Source organism: Periplaneta americana, chromosome 1, assembly GCF_040183065.1.
Source record: "Periplaneta americana isolate PAMFEO1 chromosome 1, P.americana_PAMFEO1_priV1, whole genome shotgun sequence".
Classification (NCBI taxonomy): Eukaryota; Metazoa; Arthropoda; class Insecta; order Blattodea; family Blattidae; genus Periplaneta; species Periplaneta americana.
The window spans coordinates 173079556-173097477 of NC_091117.1; the positions used below are offsets into that span (position 1 = coordinate 173079556).

General features: G+C 36.0%; 1 protein-coding gene across 1 annotated transcript; it reads right to left on the reverse strand.

Annotated features, from left to right (window-relative positions):
- Nucleotides 1–302: 302 nt before the first annotated feature.
- LOC138704148 (termicin-like) lies at nucleotides 303–14400 on the reverse strand. The gene is made up of 3 exons (XM_069832087.1): nucleotides 14245–14400; nucleotides 4927–5025; nucleotides 303–720 (listed from the first exon to the last, which is right to left on the reverse strand). The coding sequence occupies exons 1-3, from the start codon at nucleotides 14312–14314 to the stop codon at nucleotides 704–706; spliced, it is 186 nt and encodes a 61-aa protein (XP_069688188.1). The 5' UTR covers nucleotides 14315–14400; the 3' UTR covers nucleotides 303–703.
- Between the last annotated feature and the right edge of the window lie 3522 nt (nucleotides 14401–17922).

Below are 17922 nucleotides of genomic sequence, written 5' to 3' on the forward strand. Positions count from 1 at the left end.
GAGACAACTAAGCCAGGAGATAATGGTGTAGGGTGGCCTGTTCCTTTCCCTCTCCATTGCATACATTTTAGACTAAATTAATTAATATTATGTATTCATTAATTCCTCATTTCTTCGCATTAACGAAGATTTATGTAATAGTTTGGTTATTCAGTCCTTATGAGGTAATGCTGAGATTTTAGAATGGGATTTGAAAGGTAACGGTCACCCTTATTTTAAAGCGTTGTTATATTATAGGAATGGATAGCTAATAACCGCTGAGAAATTAATATAAAGAATACGAAATAATGAAAGCAACAACATTTAAGAGGTATAGTAGTTTACTCTGTGGTAAATGTACAAACATCACTCAGTGAAAGTTTTTAAATTGCCTGAATTTTTAAATAAAGCTAAAAAGATAATGATATCATTGTTGTGACATTTTTATAAATAGCTTGAAGACATTTTATACAGTAGAATATTTAATCATGCCTTAGGTGCTATCTGTCAGACTATCAGACTAGCTTTATTCAAAATAGATTAACTGTAACCACTCTCATTAATTTTGTACAATTCATTTCTAATATTCTAGATTCTCCAATTAAGGAAACATTTGTTAAAAATGACCACTATACTGTACAAGTTTTATGTTGAAATGCTGTACACAAGATACACATATTAGCCAATCCAGTCGTCATAATGGAATCAACCAGCTGCTGAGCAATTATGGTCTGACAAACACTGAAAAGATACAGAAAACAAATGTTAAACATTTCTGAGTTAATAATATCCCATAATGAATAATATAATAACAAAAGTGAAGAGCGGAAGGAGGAGGCGACGGATAATGAAGGCACTGACATGGACCACCCCTGATTGAAACACATTGTAAATCCTCATTAAAATCTATAGTTTTCCCTTAAAACCTTCATTTTGTTGCATTTTCTTTTTCTTTATCTTAGCCAAATTCCAGGAAGTTGCCTCCTCTCTCCGAGATTTGCAGGGTAGTCATTGAAACAAGTTGACTAATTTTTAAGAACTTGTGGTGCGAGTACTTTGAATAATAATTAAATGTCATTTTCTTTTCATTTTCCCATTAGTTTAAGGGCATTTTAATGATAATTTTAAGTAAATTTTACGTCATCAACATCAGCCCCCTAATCATCATAAATATTGAAATGAAGAGTGATGATGGAATGATGAAGGGAAAAGGGAGAACCTTGTGAAAAACTCTCATAAACCTTCGCTTTGTCCACCAAATACGACGTCGCCACAGTCGAGACTTGAACCTGGTTCCCAAGTCATCATAAGTTAGCGCTGTGTCAACTGAGTACCAAGTCTTGCCATATAAGTTACAGAGTAGGAACATTATGCAATCTTAGCTTCCATTTAGGGCCGACAGAGGTCTTCTCTATTAGTTTCCAGTGAACACACAAGTTGATTTTTTTTATTTAGTTATTTAATGATGCTGTATTAACTACTAGGTTATTTAGCGTCGATGAGATTGGTGATAGCGAGATGGTATTTGGCGAGATGAGACCGAGGATTCACCGTAGATTACCTGGCATTCACCTTACGGTTGGGTAAAACCTCGGAAAAACCCAACCAGGTAATCAGCCCAAGCGGGGATCGAACCCGCGCCCGAGCGCAACTTCAGACCGGCAGGCAAGCGCCTTAACCGACTGAGCCACGCCGCTGGCTTAAGTTGATTTATGATATTTGTAAAATTATACAGAAATGATAGTAAAAAAATTAAGGCTGAGAAGTAAACACGAAGAGAAGCGAAAAAGTTCCAATAAACATGGGTCCGAAAATTAATCGTTTACGAGATAATGCTATTTTGTGATGGTTTAGAACACCAGCGAACCGAGCGCCTGGATACGGTAAAGCGGCAACATTCATGCTTCGTACGTACAGACCGATTATTTAGTCCTGACAGCTCGGCGACGCGAAAGAGGGGAAGTAATAGGAGTAGTGGGGAGAGCTTCGGAGTAGAGATACGGGCGAGCGGTCAGTAGAGAAATGCGGTACAGCTTAACTGTACTGGAAACACACAGCTCTATCGCACGTGTGACATCCGATCGCTCTGAATGCAAGCGACTGACTAACCCGAACATCCCTGGGCGTAACTTAATGGACTCGCCTGTCGGCGACTGTCAGGACTAAATAATCGTACTGTATGCCGCACTCTCCCCATCCCATTTCCTTCCAAGTGTGAGGCGATATCTAAACAGACGATATGGTGAACGGTGGATAGGTAGAGGAGAACCTGTACCTAGATCATCGGATTTAAATCCCTTGGATTTTTGTGTATGATGTTATGCAAAAAAAAACCTAGTTTACGCAATAGATATCACCACATCAGAAGAATTGCAGATGCCTTCCAGCAAATAAAGAATGACCCAGGATTGCTCGAACGCATTCGCGGGTCTTTGCGAAAAAGACTGGACATATATTCCAGTGCATGATCAACATTTTGAACAACTGCTGTAAAATTCTTCTGTTAACATGTTCATATTGTACTGTTGTTCAAACAAAAAATTTATTTTGTGTATGTTTAATCACATTTCTGTGCTGTTAAAGGCAAAGTCATGAATTTTACTGTCTCGTAATTTATAAATTAAATAATATTGTCACTGCTTTTGTTAGAATTAGTACTTATTAGGCAGTGGGTCCCAACCAGCATAGAATGGTATTATCACGTAAACGATTAATTTGCGGACCTATGTTTACTGGTACTTTTTTACTTCTCATCCTTAAATGTTTATCATTACTTTTTAAACACCTGTATATTTATGTAGAAATTAATTTTTGGTCCTACAGAATTATATACAATGGTTACCATTTGTTATTAACGGAGAAAAGTTCGCTCGGTGCCGAGGATCGAATTTTTCTCCGTTAATAACAAATGAAGAGCACAGGGGAAAAACTTGAGAAGTCCAAAATTATCGATTTTCTATTTCAGATGCCATGTAATAGCACGGGCAGTGTAGATTGTGTAGTTTAACTGTACAGAATAAGTGTCTCATTAGACCAAAGAAATCTGAAGAATTAAATTATGGTTTATTTAACGACGTTCGCAACTGCCGAGTTTATATCAGCGTCGCTGGTGTGCTGGAATTTTGTCCCGCAGGAGTTATTTTACATGCCAGTAAATCTACTAACATGAGCCTGTCATATTTAAGCACACTTAAATGCCGCGACCTCGAGCATAGAAGGCCAGCGCTATACCCACTGTGCTAGCGAGGCCGACTAAATTTGAAGAATGATAACCCAAAGACAATAGAATATAATGGGTCTCGAAACTTGTAACTCGCTCTCCTGTAAAAAGAGTAAAATGTAACTTATCAGGTTTTTCCCCTGTACTCTTCAAATGGTAACCATCACAGATAATTCTGTAGGACTAAAAATTAATCTCGTCTAACAGTGCATATACTGTAGAAGTCTCTACCGCCAAGTCTCTCAATTGAGTGCGCTCCTTGTGATGACTGTTGACTTAAAATATAATGCCAATACTATAAATATAAATTGAACACGGAATAAGGCCATTAAGGAAAAAGAACCAAAGGAGGAAGATTCGATCCGGTGCGGTGGGTTGAACTTCGGGGTAGCTCAATGGTTAGAGCTCTCAGTGAGTAGAACTGGGAGACCCGGATTCGATCCTCGGCGCCGGAGCGAAATTTTTTTTCATTAGTAACAAATGGTAACCCTGAATATTATTATATCGTACAAAAAACACACACACGAATTATGATTATTGAGTACAACTTCAAACTCGGTATCAGTTCGTAACACTTTAAATTAAAATATCAGCATTACGTGCTAGTAACGGAAAATGTTATTCGCATTAATTTAACTGATCTGAACACGCCTATTATAAATTACTTGTATTTCGTATAATATTCAAATTCATTATCTCGTATCCAATTTCAGATCATATGAAGTGCATAGGCCTATACTTAATTTAAGAATTTACTAACGAACTGAAACTACTGGGTGTTCAGTTCAAAGTGTGTCATGGCTCGCTGTATGCCGTCATGTGGCTAGCCGATGAGCCTAGAGAATTCAATCTTCCTACACTTCCGCAGAGGTGTATAACCTATGAGGTAGAGAAGTTGCCTACCAAGTACGGCGTTCATTCTGAAGAGTACGTACCGATACGTACGGTAACGCCGGTAGTGGCAGGAATGTGAACTGTTTGGAAATACGTACTGTCGGGATATGGGGAGAGGGTTAAGACGATTACTTACGTATTTGTTGACATTAACTTCGACGGTCAACATGGACACGGAGCATTTGATTTGTGTTGTGGAATGTTACCGTACGCAGCCGATTATAACAAATACCCTGCGTACGACTTGCCGGCGCAAAACACAGTTCGAAAGAGGTTATGGTAGCACACAGACCGTACAGATCGCCATCTGTTGCTATGACGTTCAAGTTATACCGTACACGTTCTCAAGTTCAGATTGAAGAACGCCTTAAATAATAGACAACTTCTCTAACATATAACCTGAAACTCGATTCAAATCTGTGACCCAACAACAGTGACGTCATGACACACTTTGAAATGAACACCCAGTATATCTCGAACAGAAAATGAAGGGTTCGAAGCCATAGTGGGCCAAGCGCCATTTATTAAAAACGGAGAAAGAAAACAAAGTTAAATGAATACCATAGTTTAATGAAGATTGACATAGGCCTATCATTTAGTTTTAATGTGTATACTTTATATTACTTGCTATTTGTTTCCATTGAATTATGGTAATAACTTCATTTAACCCTTGTTTTCTACGGTTTTAGTAAATGGCGCTTGGCCCACTATGGTTCTGAACCCTTCAAATATCTTTCGGGATATTGAAGCAGCAAGTGTTTCTTTCAGACTTTATCAAAGAATTTATACTTTATGTATTTATATACAAAATGAGTTCCATTGATGTAACATACCACACTGGCAGGTTCCGCTACTACAGAAAGCTCTCCTGAAGTTGATGCTGTGTTCAGCCTGACATGTTGCCCAGCAGTTATTGAACTGGCATTGTGCCACTGTAAGAAGGAAGCGTGATTAATGACACTAGAGATTGCAACAAGTATTTAATAAATCAACAACTTTATTCGAGATGAAAAATTGTATAATATAATTTTGCAGAGGGTAAGACATTTTGTTTTCCAATATGCTATAGCTTACTGATTACTTTCAAATTACACGTCTAAATACAATTTGTTATAAGTTGGTGAAAGATAAAAATCTTACATTATTTTATATGATTACTAATAGTAATAACTAGTTATAAATATTTAATTTGCATTTATATGCAAGCTTTTAAGAAGTATTAACTTTCTTTCCAAATTATTAAATGTTCCACAAACTTTTTGACGTTAATTACATATCCCGCATATTTTGAGTAATATCATAGAATAAAAGCAACCAACTTGAAATAAGTCAATAACAGCTATAGGGCTATTCCATATGAAATCGATCAGTAAAAAACCTCGCATTTTTTATACTCTAATTTTTTTCCCCTATTTATAAAAGGTGTTGAGGAGAGTATCATCAGTGCGGTTTTCGGCGTAATAGATCGACTATTGATCAGATTTTTTGTATTCGACAGATAATGGAGAAAAAATGGGAGTATAAGGGTACAGTACATCAGTTATTCATAGATTTCAAAAAGGCTTATGACTCGGTTAAGAGGGAAGTATTATATGATATTCTTATTGAATTTGGTATTCCCAAGAAACTAGTTCGATTAATTAAAATGTGTCTCAGTGAAACATACAGCAGAGTCCGTATAGGTCAGTTTCTATCTGATGCTTTTCCAATTCACTGCGGGCTAAAGCAGGGACATGCACTATCACCTTTACTTTTTAACTTCGCTCTAGAATATGCCATTAGGAAAGTTCAGGATAACAGGCAGGGTTTGGAATTGAACGGGTTACATCAGCTTCTTGTCTATGCGGATGACGTGAATATGTTAGGAGAAAATACACAAACGATTAGGGAAAACACGGAAATTTTACTTGAAGCAAGTAGAGCGATCGGTTTGGAAGGAAATCCCGAAAAGACAAAGTATATGATTACGTCTCGTGACCAGAATATTGTACGAAATGGAAATATAAAAATTGGAGATTTATCCTTCGAAGAGGTGGAAAAATTCAAATATCTTGGAGCAACAGTAACAAATATAAATGACACTCGGGAGGAAATTAAACGCACAATAAATATGGGAAATGCGTGTTATTATTCGGTTGAGTAGCTCTTATCATCCAGTCTGCTGTCCAAAAATCTGAAAGTTAGAATTTATAAAACAGTTATATTACCGGTTCTTCTGTATGGTTGTGAAACTTGGACTCTCACTCTGAGAGAGGAACATAGGTTCAGGGTGTTTGAGAATAAGGTGCTAAGGAAAATATTTGGGGCTAAGCGGGATGAAGTTACAGGAGAATGGAGAAAGTTACACAACGCAGAACTGCACGCATTGTATTCTTCACCTGACATAATTAGGAACATTAAATCCAGACGTTTGAGATGGGCAGGGCATGTAGCACGTATGGGCGAATCCAGAAATGCATATAGAGTGTTAGTTGGGAGACCGGAGGGAAAAAGACCTTTAGGGAGGCCGAGACGTAGATGGGAGGATAATATTAAAATGGATTTGAGGGAGGTGGGGTATGATGATAGAGACTGGATTAATCTTGCACAGGATAGGGACCGCTGGCGGGCTTATGTGAGGGCGGCAATGAACCTTCGGGTTTCTTAAAAGCCATTTGTAACTAAGTAAGTAAGTAAGTTGAGGAGAGTGCATTTTCAAAAATATACTATCGAAAGTCAAACGGTTTTCATATTGTTGAGACACAAATTTAGCGTATTTTATAAAAACAAGCTTCTTTTAGCGCTCAGAACCCTGGAACCTTTACTGCAGAACATTGAATGGGAGCTCATTTTGAAGCTGACAGGTTTGGTAGGTTATGTTAAGAAGTAATCCTTATTTTTATTGTACATAGAGAGACAGATAATCTGATTTTACTTACTTTTAGGCTTTTTGCCAATTTGTAAAAATGTAAAAAAAAAAATATTGAGAAAAAACCTTACATTATTAAGAGGGATTCGGCATTGTTTGCTTAGTGGTATGGCAATAAGTTTCGAGGATATTAAATAGATTATTTTCACACGCCTGAACTTGAACGGCGCAGTACCGCACGCACTGGCCGAGAGCTGAAGATAGGCGAGCGTTGGGCGTCATTTTACTCCTGTGTTTATGAAAACTTGTGATAAAGCTACCCCAGCTATGCGCTACTAGACGAAACATCACGTGTTTGTCTCCTGGCCTTGCTTGTATCGGCTAGCTCCCGTCTCACAGTCAGCTGTTACTTCACGCGCGTACTATTTATTTTCTTTATTTGATATTTTCAATACTTTATCAACATACCATCAGTAAAAAATATGTGTTTATTTGTACTTTCAATGCGCAATCTAACTATATATTTTTAAAATATTTTTTCCTTGGCAAAGGCGTCTTAATGAGGAAAAATCTAAATTTCTCCATTTCCATAAAAAGTAAGAAAATCTGTTTATATGTCAATATAAACTTTAATTTCTCAGCATCAAAATAAACCATGATTTTGATCACTGGGCGAAAGGGTTTCGGAGCCACAACAGTTTAAAGTTGCTAATTTTATGAAAATGCGATAAATTTAAATATTTCTAATTTAAACACTATGAAGTTCTGATGCCTCAAACTTTGCACAAAGCATTGTATCACAGTTCTCTACGTACAAAAAAGTTTTATTGTATTTAGAAATTGTAAGGTAAATTTTCTCTATATTTCGACCGATTTGAGATGGAATAGCTCTATAGTTAAGAAGTGATAAAGAATTTATTAATTTGTTGTAAAGCCAGTTCATTATGTTCGTATGATATTTTTCCACAGAATTTTTAACAATTTAAATACAGGTGACTTAGAAGAACCCTGCAAAAATATTGGGAAATATTTCATCTTATGAGTAGAAGAACACCTGAACAAGGATGGAATAGTATAACTACGATGCAAGAATACAAGGTAGGGAAGTGTTTTTTACAAAATTGACGAAAAGTTTTAAAAATGAGCAGAGCGAGTTTTTCAATTTCCGATTTTGTAATTCACTTCACAAACGTACAGGGTGTAACGGGTATAAGTGCCGTCCTTTTCACAGTCGTCGGAGACGGTCTACAGGATCAAAAAATGTCCATACAACATAGGGTCAAAACTTGATAGTTTTCCCAGAAAAAATATTTCTTCTCTTATTTTATTCGCGTTATACTAGGCCTACTTATATCGTTAGTATAATTACGAAAACAATAAATTACATCAATAGGTATATCTAGCAAAGAGTTAATATTAGTTTAAATACATATTTGTGTGTTCTATTACGTTTTCGTGAAATTAAATAAAAATGCATGCTTAAATTTGTTAATATTCTGGCGTGAGAGATGTGGCAACGTGTTCAGCAGGCAGTGCTCTGCACAGATGTAAGTACGAGTCAGCGGAGTTCAAGCGTTAGTGCCACCAAATGTCTGCATTCGAACTTTTGACACGGCAAGCATGCTAGGAGATGCCTTCGGGCGCTACACCAGAAATTTAGTGTTTAACAATGAGTGGCATCTCTAACCTTTGGTTCCCTATCAAAATATACTAATGTTGGGCTCCTCTATGATCTGTATAATTTTGACCCTGTTAATCTGGAACACTTCTGGAACAATGGGTTCCAGATTAACTATTCCTAATTTTCATATTATGTGATAGAGGGTATAAACATTTTGCTCCAATACAGCAGTGTTCGAAATGCTTCCTATCGAGGTATGAGACGGTTCCTCGTATAGGATAAGGAGGTTTTCATCAGATTAGTATTTCGTGTTAATATTCTTATATAGATAGGAAGAGTGGACGTGTAAGAAAGGTCCAGAATGTGAGGCGGAAGTAACAGGTGGGCAGAAAGGCCGAAGCGACGCTACGCGGACAGGAAACATGTGTCCAGGCGTGGAGTTGACCGATGAGGGAATGTGTGGACTTTGCCTGCGGGTGGTCAGCAAGATGACGCCAAGCCAGGTTCGAAAAGAGATGATCTGGTATATGTCAGAGAATTGTCAGAAACACCGGAAGTAGGGGAGAATCTAGTAACGAGCAATTTTTGAAAAGCGCGTCTTAAGTGACGTAAGAGTAATCATGGCCAATCAGGATTCGTAATAGAGACACGTGATTTATAGATAGGAGGGCGAAATTGTAAGTTTGGTGGTTGCAATAGAGGGTAGTTTTGGCAGATAGACAGAGGGCATATAGACAGCGTGCGGTGAGGACGCACTCCACATATTCTCGGCGAACCTAACTCGGAAGGATAACAATTTACGGACTTAGAATTTTTTAGTGGGTTTAGTAAGAAGTCGTGTGTCGTATCATTATTATAAGTCTGAATTCTTTTCTCATCATTATTATTACATTAAGAATAAATTGTCATCACGTTATCAACTCTCCGTTATATTATTGGTGTTTTATAGTACAAAATATATAATTACGTGAATTCAGAAATTAGTCTACCAACTTGTAGGAAGTGAGAGCAAGATATTATACACTTGGACGCGCATTTCTGCTAATCTGAAACAAACAATAATAATAAACGTTCTCATAGTTCTTACCAATAGCTTCTGGTGTGCGCCTACATCATTTCAATCTACGAGCACGTCTCCCAAACCCCATGTCCCAACCGTTTTGCAGCTGACCTGGGAAATCTCATACTCTACCGGAGTAATCTCGAGGAGGCTGGCGCCCAAATTAATTAGTGTACATCTTTAATTATTGACATCAACGTGCCTCCTTGAGATACTTTCCATACACGACGGAGCTGGCAGCCGAGGGCAAGGAAAGGCGTCGTGGGCAACAACGACGACGACCGACGACCGTCGCAGGTAATACGGTAAAAGTCAAAACTCTTCATTCATTGACCTTATTATCATCCATGATTGTCTTTAAGGTCTACCATGGAAACAATGGAAGTTGATTTGTTTTCGTTGCGCGTCGCAAAATAATTTCTGTCCGATATGTGTATACATTTCCAATCATTAAAACGGCATCAGTTTACGAAATGTTGAACTGGCAGACTTGCGTAGGACATATGGAGCAGCTTATGGCAATACTAATGAGACACGGCGAATTTATGCGAAACAACATCTGTTGCGTTATATTACCTGTCGTATAACATTTTCAAGGCTAGATCAAAGTCTTCGAGATAGTGGCCAGTACTTACTATTTACCTTGAAATTCTTTGAAATTCTCATTTCTTTCAAATCGCTATATCTCGATACGGAAGCATTTCCGGACACTACTTTAATACGAAAAAAAAAAAGTTTCATTACGTGCCCTCTGTCACTTCTGAAAATTACGAATAGTTATTCTGAAACATCCTGTATAGTGACATCTATGAGCCAAACTCGCAGAGTTGAGGCGAATAGCGGCAAGTTAAGGACAATGACGTGAATATATATATTGTATGTATGTATTTTATTTTAGTTGGTTATTTAACGACGCTGTATCAACTACGAGGTTATTTAGCGTCGAGGAGATTAGTGATAGCGAGATGAGGCCGAGGATTTGCCATAGATTACCTGGAATTCACTTACGGTTGGGAAAAACCTCGGAAAAAACCTAACCAGGTAACCAGCCCTAGCGGGGATCGAACCCGCGCCCGAGCGCAACTTCAGACCGGCAGGTAAGCGCCTTAACCGACTGAGCCACGCCGGTGTGTGTATGTGTGTGTTTTTTTTAACCCAACCTGCATGCTCCATTACTATGGAGTAATATTACATGCAATGATATTATCTTGGTATACATGCTATGTTAACTAAATATTACTGTTACTTTCTTACAAGATGATGGATATACGAATTATTCTTTTCATTGTAACTTGTTAAAATCTGTACTATTTGCAAATTTAATGAATTTTGTGGTATATTCTGAGATCAGTTTATTTTTGTTGACTGGCCAATTTTCTAACCGTAGAACTTTTGCTTTCAAAGTTTCTCTTTCCTGCTCTATTAATTTACAATCATATATAAGGTGATCCACTGATTGTTCTGCTGTATTACAAGTGCACATAGGGTTGTCTATAATTTTATACTTGTGTAAATATGATTTTATATTACCGTGACCTGTTATTAAAGTTGTACAATTAGGAGAGGTGTGTGTGTGTGTGCGTGCGTGCGTGTGTGTGTATGGATGTATGCATGCATGCACGTATGCATGTGATCACATTATTTACCATGACTAAAGATCTGCTGGCAAGGCAATGTGTCTCGACAGTATTAAAATGCCAGAAAGCACGTATGCATATTATGTGATCAGGGCTATTACCTACCCCAACTTAATTGAGTGAATGAAGATACCTTTTCATAGAGAAATGTTATAACTTATGACGTTGGTTGCTTGGGATTATGATATACTTTAGAGCAGTGGTTCCTAAACATTTTGACCCACTTTTGGGTGAGACTCTTTTGCGATCCCTCCCCTTTCCGTACCAGTAAGTTACTTAACCCCATTCGAAAATCCTCGTAAAATCGAAAATAATTATAATTTTACTCAAAACCATTGGATACCAACCAAAGAACGGCGAAAATAGAAGTAGGCCTATATGGTGTAACAATGACACGAAATATTCAGTAAATATCATTTCTAACGCTTCAGACTATTACCACCGTGGCGCTGCGATAATAGTTTAATACAAAGTGGTAAATTTCATGAAGAGAAGAGCTTTCAAAATTCGTATTTTCAGAAAATTTTGTGAATATAAGGGTTCATTAAGCCTATATGAAAATATACTTTATCACAGGGAAGTAAGGCGGTTTTCGCGGAATATCGTGCTGAAAAGAGTTCTACAGTTAAGAGCAGAACTTTTGTTGTAGCGGTACATGCAAGACGAGAAATCTGAACACGCGAACCTATTTATAAGTTCTCTTTCGCTTCTGAGATTAGTCTTCTTTGCTCATATTTTTGAATACTTAAACACTTTAATCAGTAGTTTGCAAGACAAAGATGTTGTAATAACAGCTAGGGATAAAATTAATGGGTTTAAAAAGAAACTTGATTTCTAGTCAATATCACTTGACAAAAATAAATTTTATTCATTCAAGAGTATTAAAGAACTCATGGAAAATTTAGCTATATGTGATAGACAAATACTGAGTTTGGTTTTACAACCAAGCAATTAAATTTCCACAATTTTAAGCAACAGCTTTTAAAGTATTTTCCGAAAAAAAGCTCAAAACAATTACGACAGTGACAGATGGATCCCTTTTTAGACATTTTCATTCAACTGACTGAAATTCCAGAAAATATTAAAGAACAACTAATTGAAACATATGCCTACTGTTAGAAATGTTTAAGTTAGACATTTTTTCGAAGAGCGTAGATCAGTTTTGGATCAAAAGAATGCAAGAATATCTCGAGTTTGCACAAGTAGGCCTACACAGTCCTTAATTTTTTATGTAATATTTGCAAACTCGTATTTATGCAAAATAAATTTGTCTATGATCATCATCAAAGCAAACGCGAGAAATTTTCTTGAACTTGAATATGATAACACAGTGTGTGAATGGAATACGGAGTCCAGATTTTAGAAGCTGCTTTCTGAAAAACATAAACATTTATCACATTATTTTTTTACTATATAGCTACTGAAACATTTTTTTTTTATTTTTATATTCAACGTTATTTCTCCTCATTCTATGATATAAAGTCAGGTGTACCTCAAGGTTCAGTCTTAGGCCCTATACTATATAAAATTTATACAGCTGATTTTCCAATTTCTAATGAGGTATTGGTGGCTACTTTCGCTGATGACACTGCTATTCTTGCTTCACATGAAGATCCATCAACAGCATCTGAAAACCTGCAGAATGAATTGAAAGAAACAGAAGACTGGCTAATTAAATGGAGAATACAAGCGAGTGAAAACAAATCAGTTCATGTTACTTTCGGAACCAGAACTGAAAACTGTCCTCCCGTAACAGTGTACAACAAAGAACTTCCTGAAGCAGACGATGTTAAATATTTACGTATGCATTTAGATCGCGGCTTAACATGGCGTAAACATATTGAAACTAAACGTAAAGAATTAAATTTTAAAACATCAAAAATCTATTGGTTATTGGGACCTAACTCAAAACTGTCATTAGAAAATAAACTTCTTGTTTATAAAGTCATACTAAAACCAATCTGGACATACGGCATCCAACTGTGGGGAACTGCTAGCAACTCAAACATTGAAATACTGCAGAGGAATCAGTCCAAAACTTTACGTTCCATTGTCACTGCACCATGGTATGTACGTAATGATGTCATTCATCATGATCTTAACATTTCAACTGTAAAAGAAGAAACCTCTAAGTTCAGCAAAAAAATACCTGCATCGATTAAATCAACATCCGAATCATCATGCATTAAATTTGCTGGATAATAGTCAAACAATAAGAAGACTTAAAAGGACCAATGCTCTTGACCTTCCATTCATTTTTACTACAGCTATTTAAAACACTGTTATTTTTCTTTTGGAGTGTTGTCATGGGATAACATCTCCACTCATGTCATATTCTTTTATAATATTTACTTATTGTCTATTGTAGACAGATTGTAAATGTGGCATAATTGTAAAAAAAAAAATATTAAACGTTGTTCATGTTTCTAAATACAAAATAAATGTATGTTAATAATATTTTTTTGTATTATTTTGCAAATCATCTCGCAACATCCCTCAGTTCCTTACACGATTTGGGAACCACTGCTATAGAGGTTTCCCAATACTTTTTTGCATCGTTAATATAGACGAATATAAATTATGCGAAAATATAGTGCAATGATAGAAAATTTACTTCAATACCCGTTTCTTACCAACAGAAAGTTGGAAAACTGCAATGTATCTTCATTTACGATCTAATCACTTACTAATAACTGTGATTGCTTTCATTTTTCACATTATGTTATACTGTGTGATGTAATGTATAAATATGAATCTATTTTCGTCTAATACTATTAATTTTATGTTAGGATATTATATATATATATATAATCCAATTTTTAAATAATATATTTTGTAACAATATTATTAATTATAACATATAATCATAATCATAGCTCTTTAAGAATTATTAAAATACCGAACTTGTAATTATTTTATTACTTAACTAAGAATCGGGATTATCACATAACCTAGATTGTATTGACGAAGAATGTATTCTGTTACCTGCAGGGTTATGCGCAATGAAGACGCCGACAACGACCAGGATGACGAAAAGGAAAGCAACCGTCCTCATTGTGAAGATGTGTTTTAGGTATGTCCTTCAACAAAGCAACTGATGAGACTAATTCAGAGTCTTCCCCTTTTATATCTTCTAGTAATAAAATAATAGGGTGTTACTACAGGAAACTATTAACCGCCGAGGGAAAATCCAGACGCTCAGTCAACAGGATGATGGATTGCAGAAATAAAGATACGCAGTTCAAGCAAAGCGAAGCTATTTCCACAGATTAAAGAAAAAGTTTGGACTAGACTTTGTAGATGTTGTATGATTATTATTATATATTTCTATTTATTGATGAGGAAGATAATATAATTTATCTAATATAATTAGTATATTTGACTTCCAATCAAAAAGTTTGTATAAACAAGATAAATAATTTTATTAACAAGATATTCTATTATAATAATTATAATATTGTCAATCTGTTAGTAGGTCCTTAAGTTGAGCTTCGCTGTCAAATTTACTCTCAAATGCAGAATGTAAAATATGTTTTTTTGGGAATTTGTCGCCCATAGACATATGCACCCTTTCGGATTTTTTTTGTCTCGTACCACTCAGACATTTTCACACTAAATAAAAATGATTACTTCTAAATTACGGTGATAATGTAATAGCATTTTATTTCATTTGGGTTGGAGATTGGAGGGGACAAGTTACGTTGAAAACAAGATTAAAAACTTTTTTTTTTCTCAGAATATTTTGTATCACAATAAAGCAGGTCATGTCCATCAACATTCAAAAGTATAGGTCTCGCAAGTACGGATTACCGACGGAAGGAATGCGAATCAAACACTGCGATAAGGAAGAGCGGGCGAGGGAAATGTCACGAGATAACTTGAATGATATTCACGAGTACAGCACAGTCGGAAGAGAAATGACATCGATAGAATCAGTCTTGCGTTGTGATAGTTACATTACGACTTTAGTTTGTTCCATTGCATGTGAATACGTGTCTTGTATTGCACGATATTATTATTATTATTATTATATTATTATTATTATTATTATTATTATTATTATTATTATTATTATTATTATTATTTCATTCGTAAACATATGTTGCGCGTTTAATTAGCTTCGAATTTTTCTCTTGCTACGTTCTTTATTTCCACAGCGATGTCCTCATTTGTTCATCTTCTTTGAAGAGACAGTACTTCCATTGGCTCGTACCTCTCCCCCCTCGGCGTGCCTACATACATACGTCAAAACAGACAGCAACGCCACCATTGGTTTTCGGTAATCGTTTCTTGCGCGAGCTATAACCACAGTCTACTATATACAGTCGCGAAGCTTGAGGTAATTTTTTGCAAATCTCGTGATAAAGCGCTCCAAGTGGTTAGCAACTAGAAACAATAGACTGTCCACGGTCGACTTTGGACTGTGTCGTATTTCCATCGAGTGCTAGCTCGTTGCGTATTTCACATTGATGCTTGTGAAATGTTCGTTATTGGTTGTAATGAAAATGTTAATGGCTAAAATACAATAAATGGAATAATAATATTTTACTAGAGATGTAGAAAAATTAAGTTTGTTTTAATGAAATTTATTGATCACGTTTCATTTTCAATTCTGGTGGGATTATTATTGCTTAGGCCTACTTTTTTTTTTCAAAGGATATATTTTTAATTATAGCTGTTAATTTTATTGTTATTTTTATTTGTTACTTTACTAGAAACGTAGAAAAAGCCTGTTACAATAAAATTTATTGATCACGTTTTATTTCCAATTCTGGTGTGATTATTATTGCTTAACCTCCTTCTACTTTGTTAACTACGTAAGCCTACACTACAAGTACCGGTACACGTAAGTTACTTCATTAATTCATATTTCCATTATTATTGTTGTAAAGGGAAATGAAAATTAATATTTATTGGTTTCATAGTTAATTATCGCTATAATCTTGAATGAGTGAAGCGATTATAGTAAATTTCAGTTCGTTTTGCACAAACAAAAATAATATTAACTTATTTCTTGCAGGTATCTTCGAGTTTATGGTGGAATTTAATATACCTCATTAAAATAATAAATTAACTTTATGCATTTAATATTTCAATAATGGAAGCAAGGTGTTAATTTTTCCAAAAGAACACAACGAAAGTGTAACATATTTTGTCGTCTACTAGGAGAGAGATCTGCGATGATGAGGCGATAGTAGCGATCCTAGTAGTGGGCAACTACCCATGTTTGCATTTTTACTACATATTGAGCTTCGCGACTGTATATAGTAGACTGTGCTATAACGGCTATTTAATCGTATAGTATTACACAATAGTATGGAATAGTGCTATTAGCTACTTCTTCAAACATTTCGAAATAAAACTTGAAACGGAAAGACATATTTCACTCTCAGCCAACAAATTAATTACAGCGAGTTGTTAATAAATACATGGACGTAATATATCTCTCTCTCTCCCTCTCTCCCTCCCTCCCTCTCTCTCTCTCTCTCTCTCTCTCTCTCTCTCTCTCTCTCTCTCCAAGAGCGTCGAGGTACTTTTCGAAACAATAACTAAATATGCAGCTTGATATCACTACAATATTATCCTGTTTGTCAATAGGAGCCATTTCACCTGTAAGTACGGCGTGCCGTACCGTTTTATTAATAGAAATCGAAACATGTCTCCCTTCGAAACTTGTCATCCTAAACCACGACCACGACACTATGGCCTATTGTAGCGGTTCCCATGGGCGCCGCCAAATTTTGGCAAAGACGCCGCGCCGAAGATATTGTCGTATGTCTACTCAGTGGTTAGAAATGATAAAATGACTCAGGTAAAAGCCCGGTTTTGGATGGGATTTTTTTTCAATGAGTGTAAATCGGGTTTTAATAACCTTACAATTTTTGTTGTTGTTGTGCAGACCACTTCTAAAAGGTCAACATCGTTCGTCAACAAAATAATGAAACTTTAAGAATTAAAGTGTACATCTTGATTACACAACTTTTAATACTATAATATCACTTCGGAATACATAGATTATTGTTTTCACATGTTAAATATTAGGTTACGGACCTCGTCGACTAGTTTCAGACTGTTGTGGACTATCTTCAGAACTGTCTTGTATCTGTGTATTGTATGACTTGTCTCATCTTGATTATACATCTTGATTACAGAACTTTTAACATTATATCGTCAACGTCTGTGGAGTAACGGTCAGCGCGTCTGGCCGCGAAACCAGGTGGCCCGGGTTTGAATTCCGGTCGGGGCAAGTTACCTGGTTGAGGTTTTTTTCTGGGATTTTCCCTCAACCCAATACGAACAAATGCTGGCTAACTTTCGGTGCTGGACCCCGGACTCATTTCACCGGCATTATCATCTTCATTTCATTCAGACGCTAAATAACCTGAGATGTTGATATAGCGTCGTAAAGTAACCCAATAAAAAAATATCATATCACTTCGGAATATATACTTTAGAACTGGCAGTTCCTAAGATAGCCCACAACGGACTGAAACTAGTAACCTAGTATTTAACACGTGAAAACAATAAACTATATATCCTGAAATTAAAGTGTGTTTTTAAATATTTTGTCGAAAAAATCACAACATTATCCAAAACCGTACAAGGGTGCCTAAAATTCGATAACCGAGATTATTAAATACTTGAAAAAATTGGCAATATAAA

What these genes read in the sequence shown, in the direction of transcription:
- LOC138704148 (XM_069832087.1), bottom strand. Translation starts at nt 14,314, where the DNA reads ATGAGGACGGTTGCTTTCCTTTTCGTCATCCTGGTCGTTGTCGGCGTC. An exon ending in CATTGCGCATAACCCTGCAG is followed by an intron (nt 5,026 to 14,244) that starts GTAACAGAATAC and finishes TCCTTCTTACAG; the next exon opens with TGGCACAATGCCAGTTCAAT.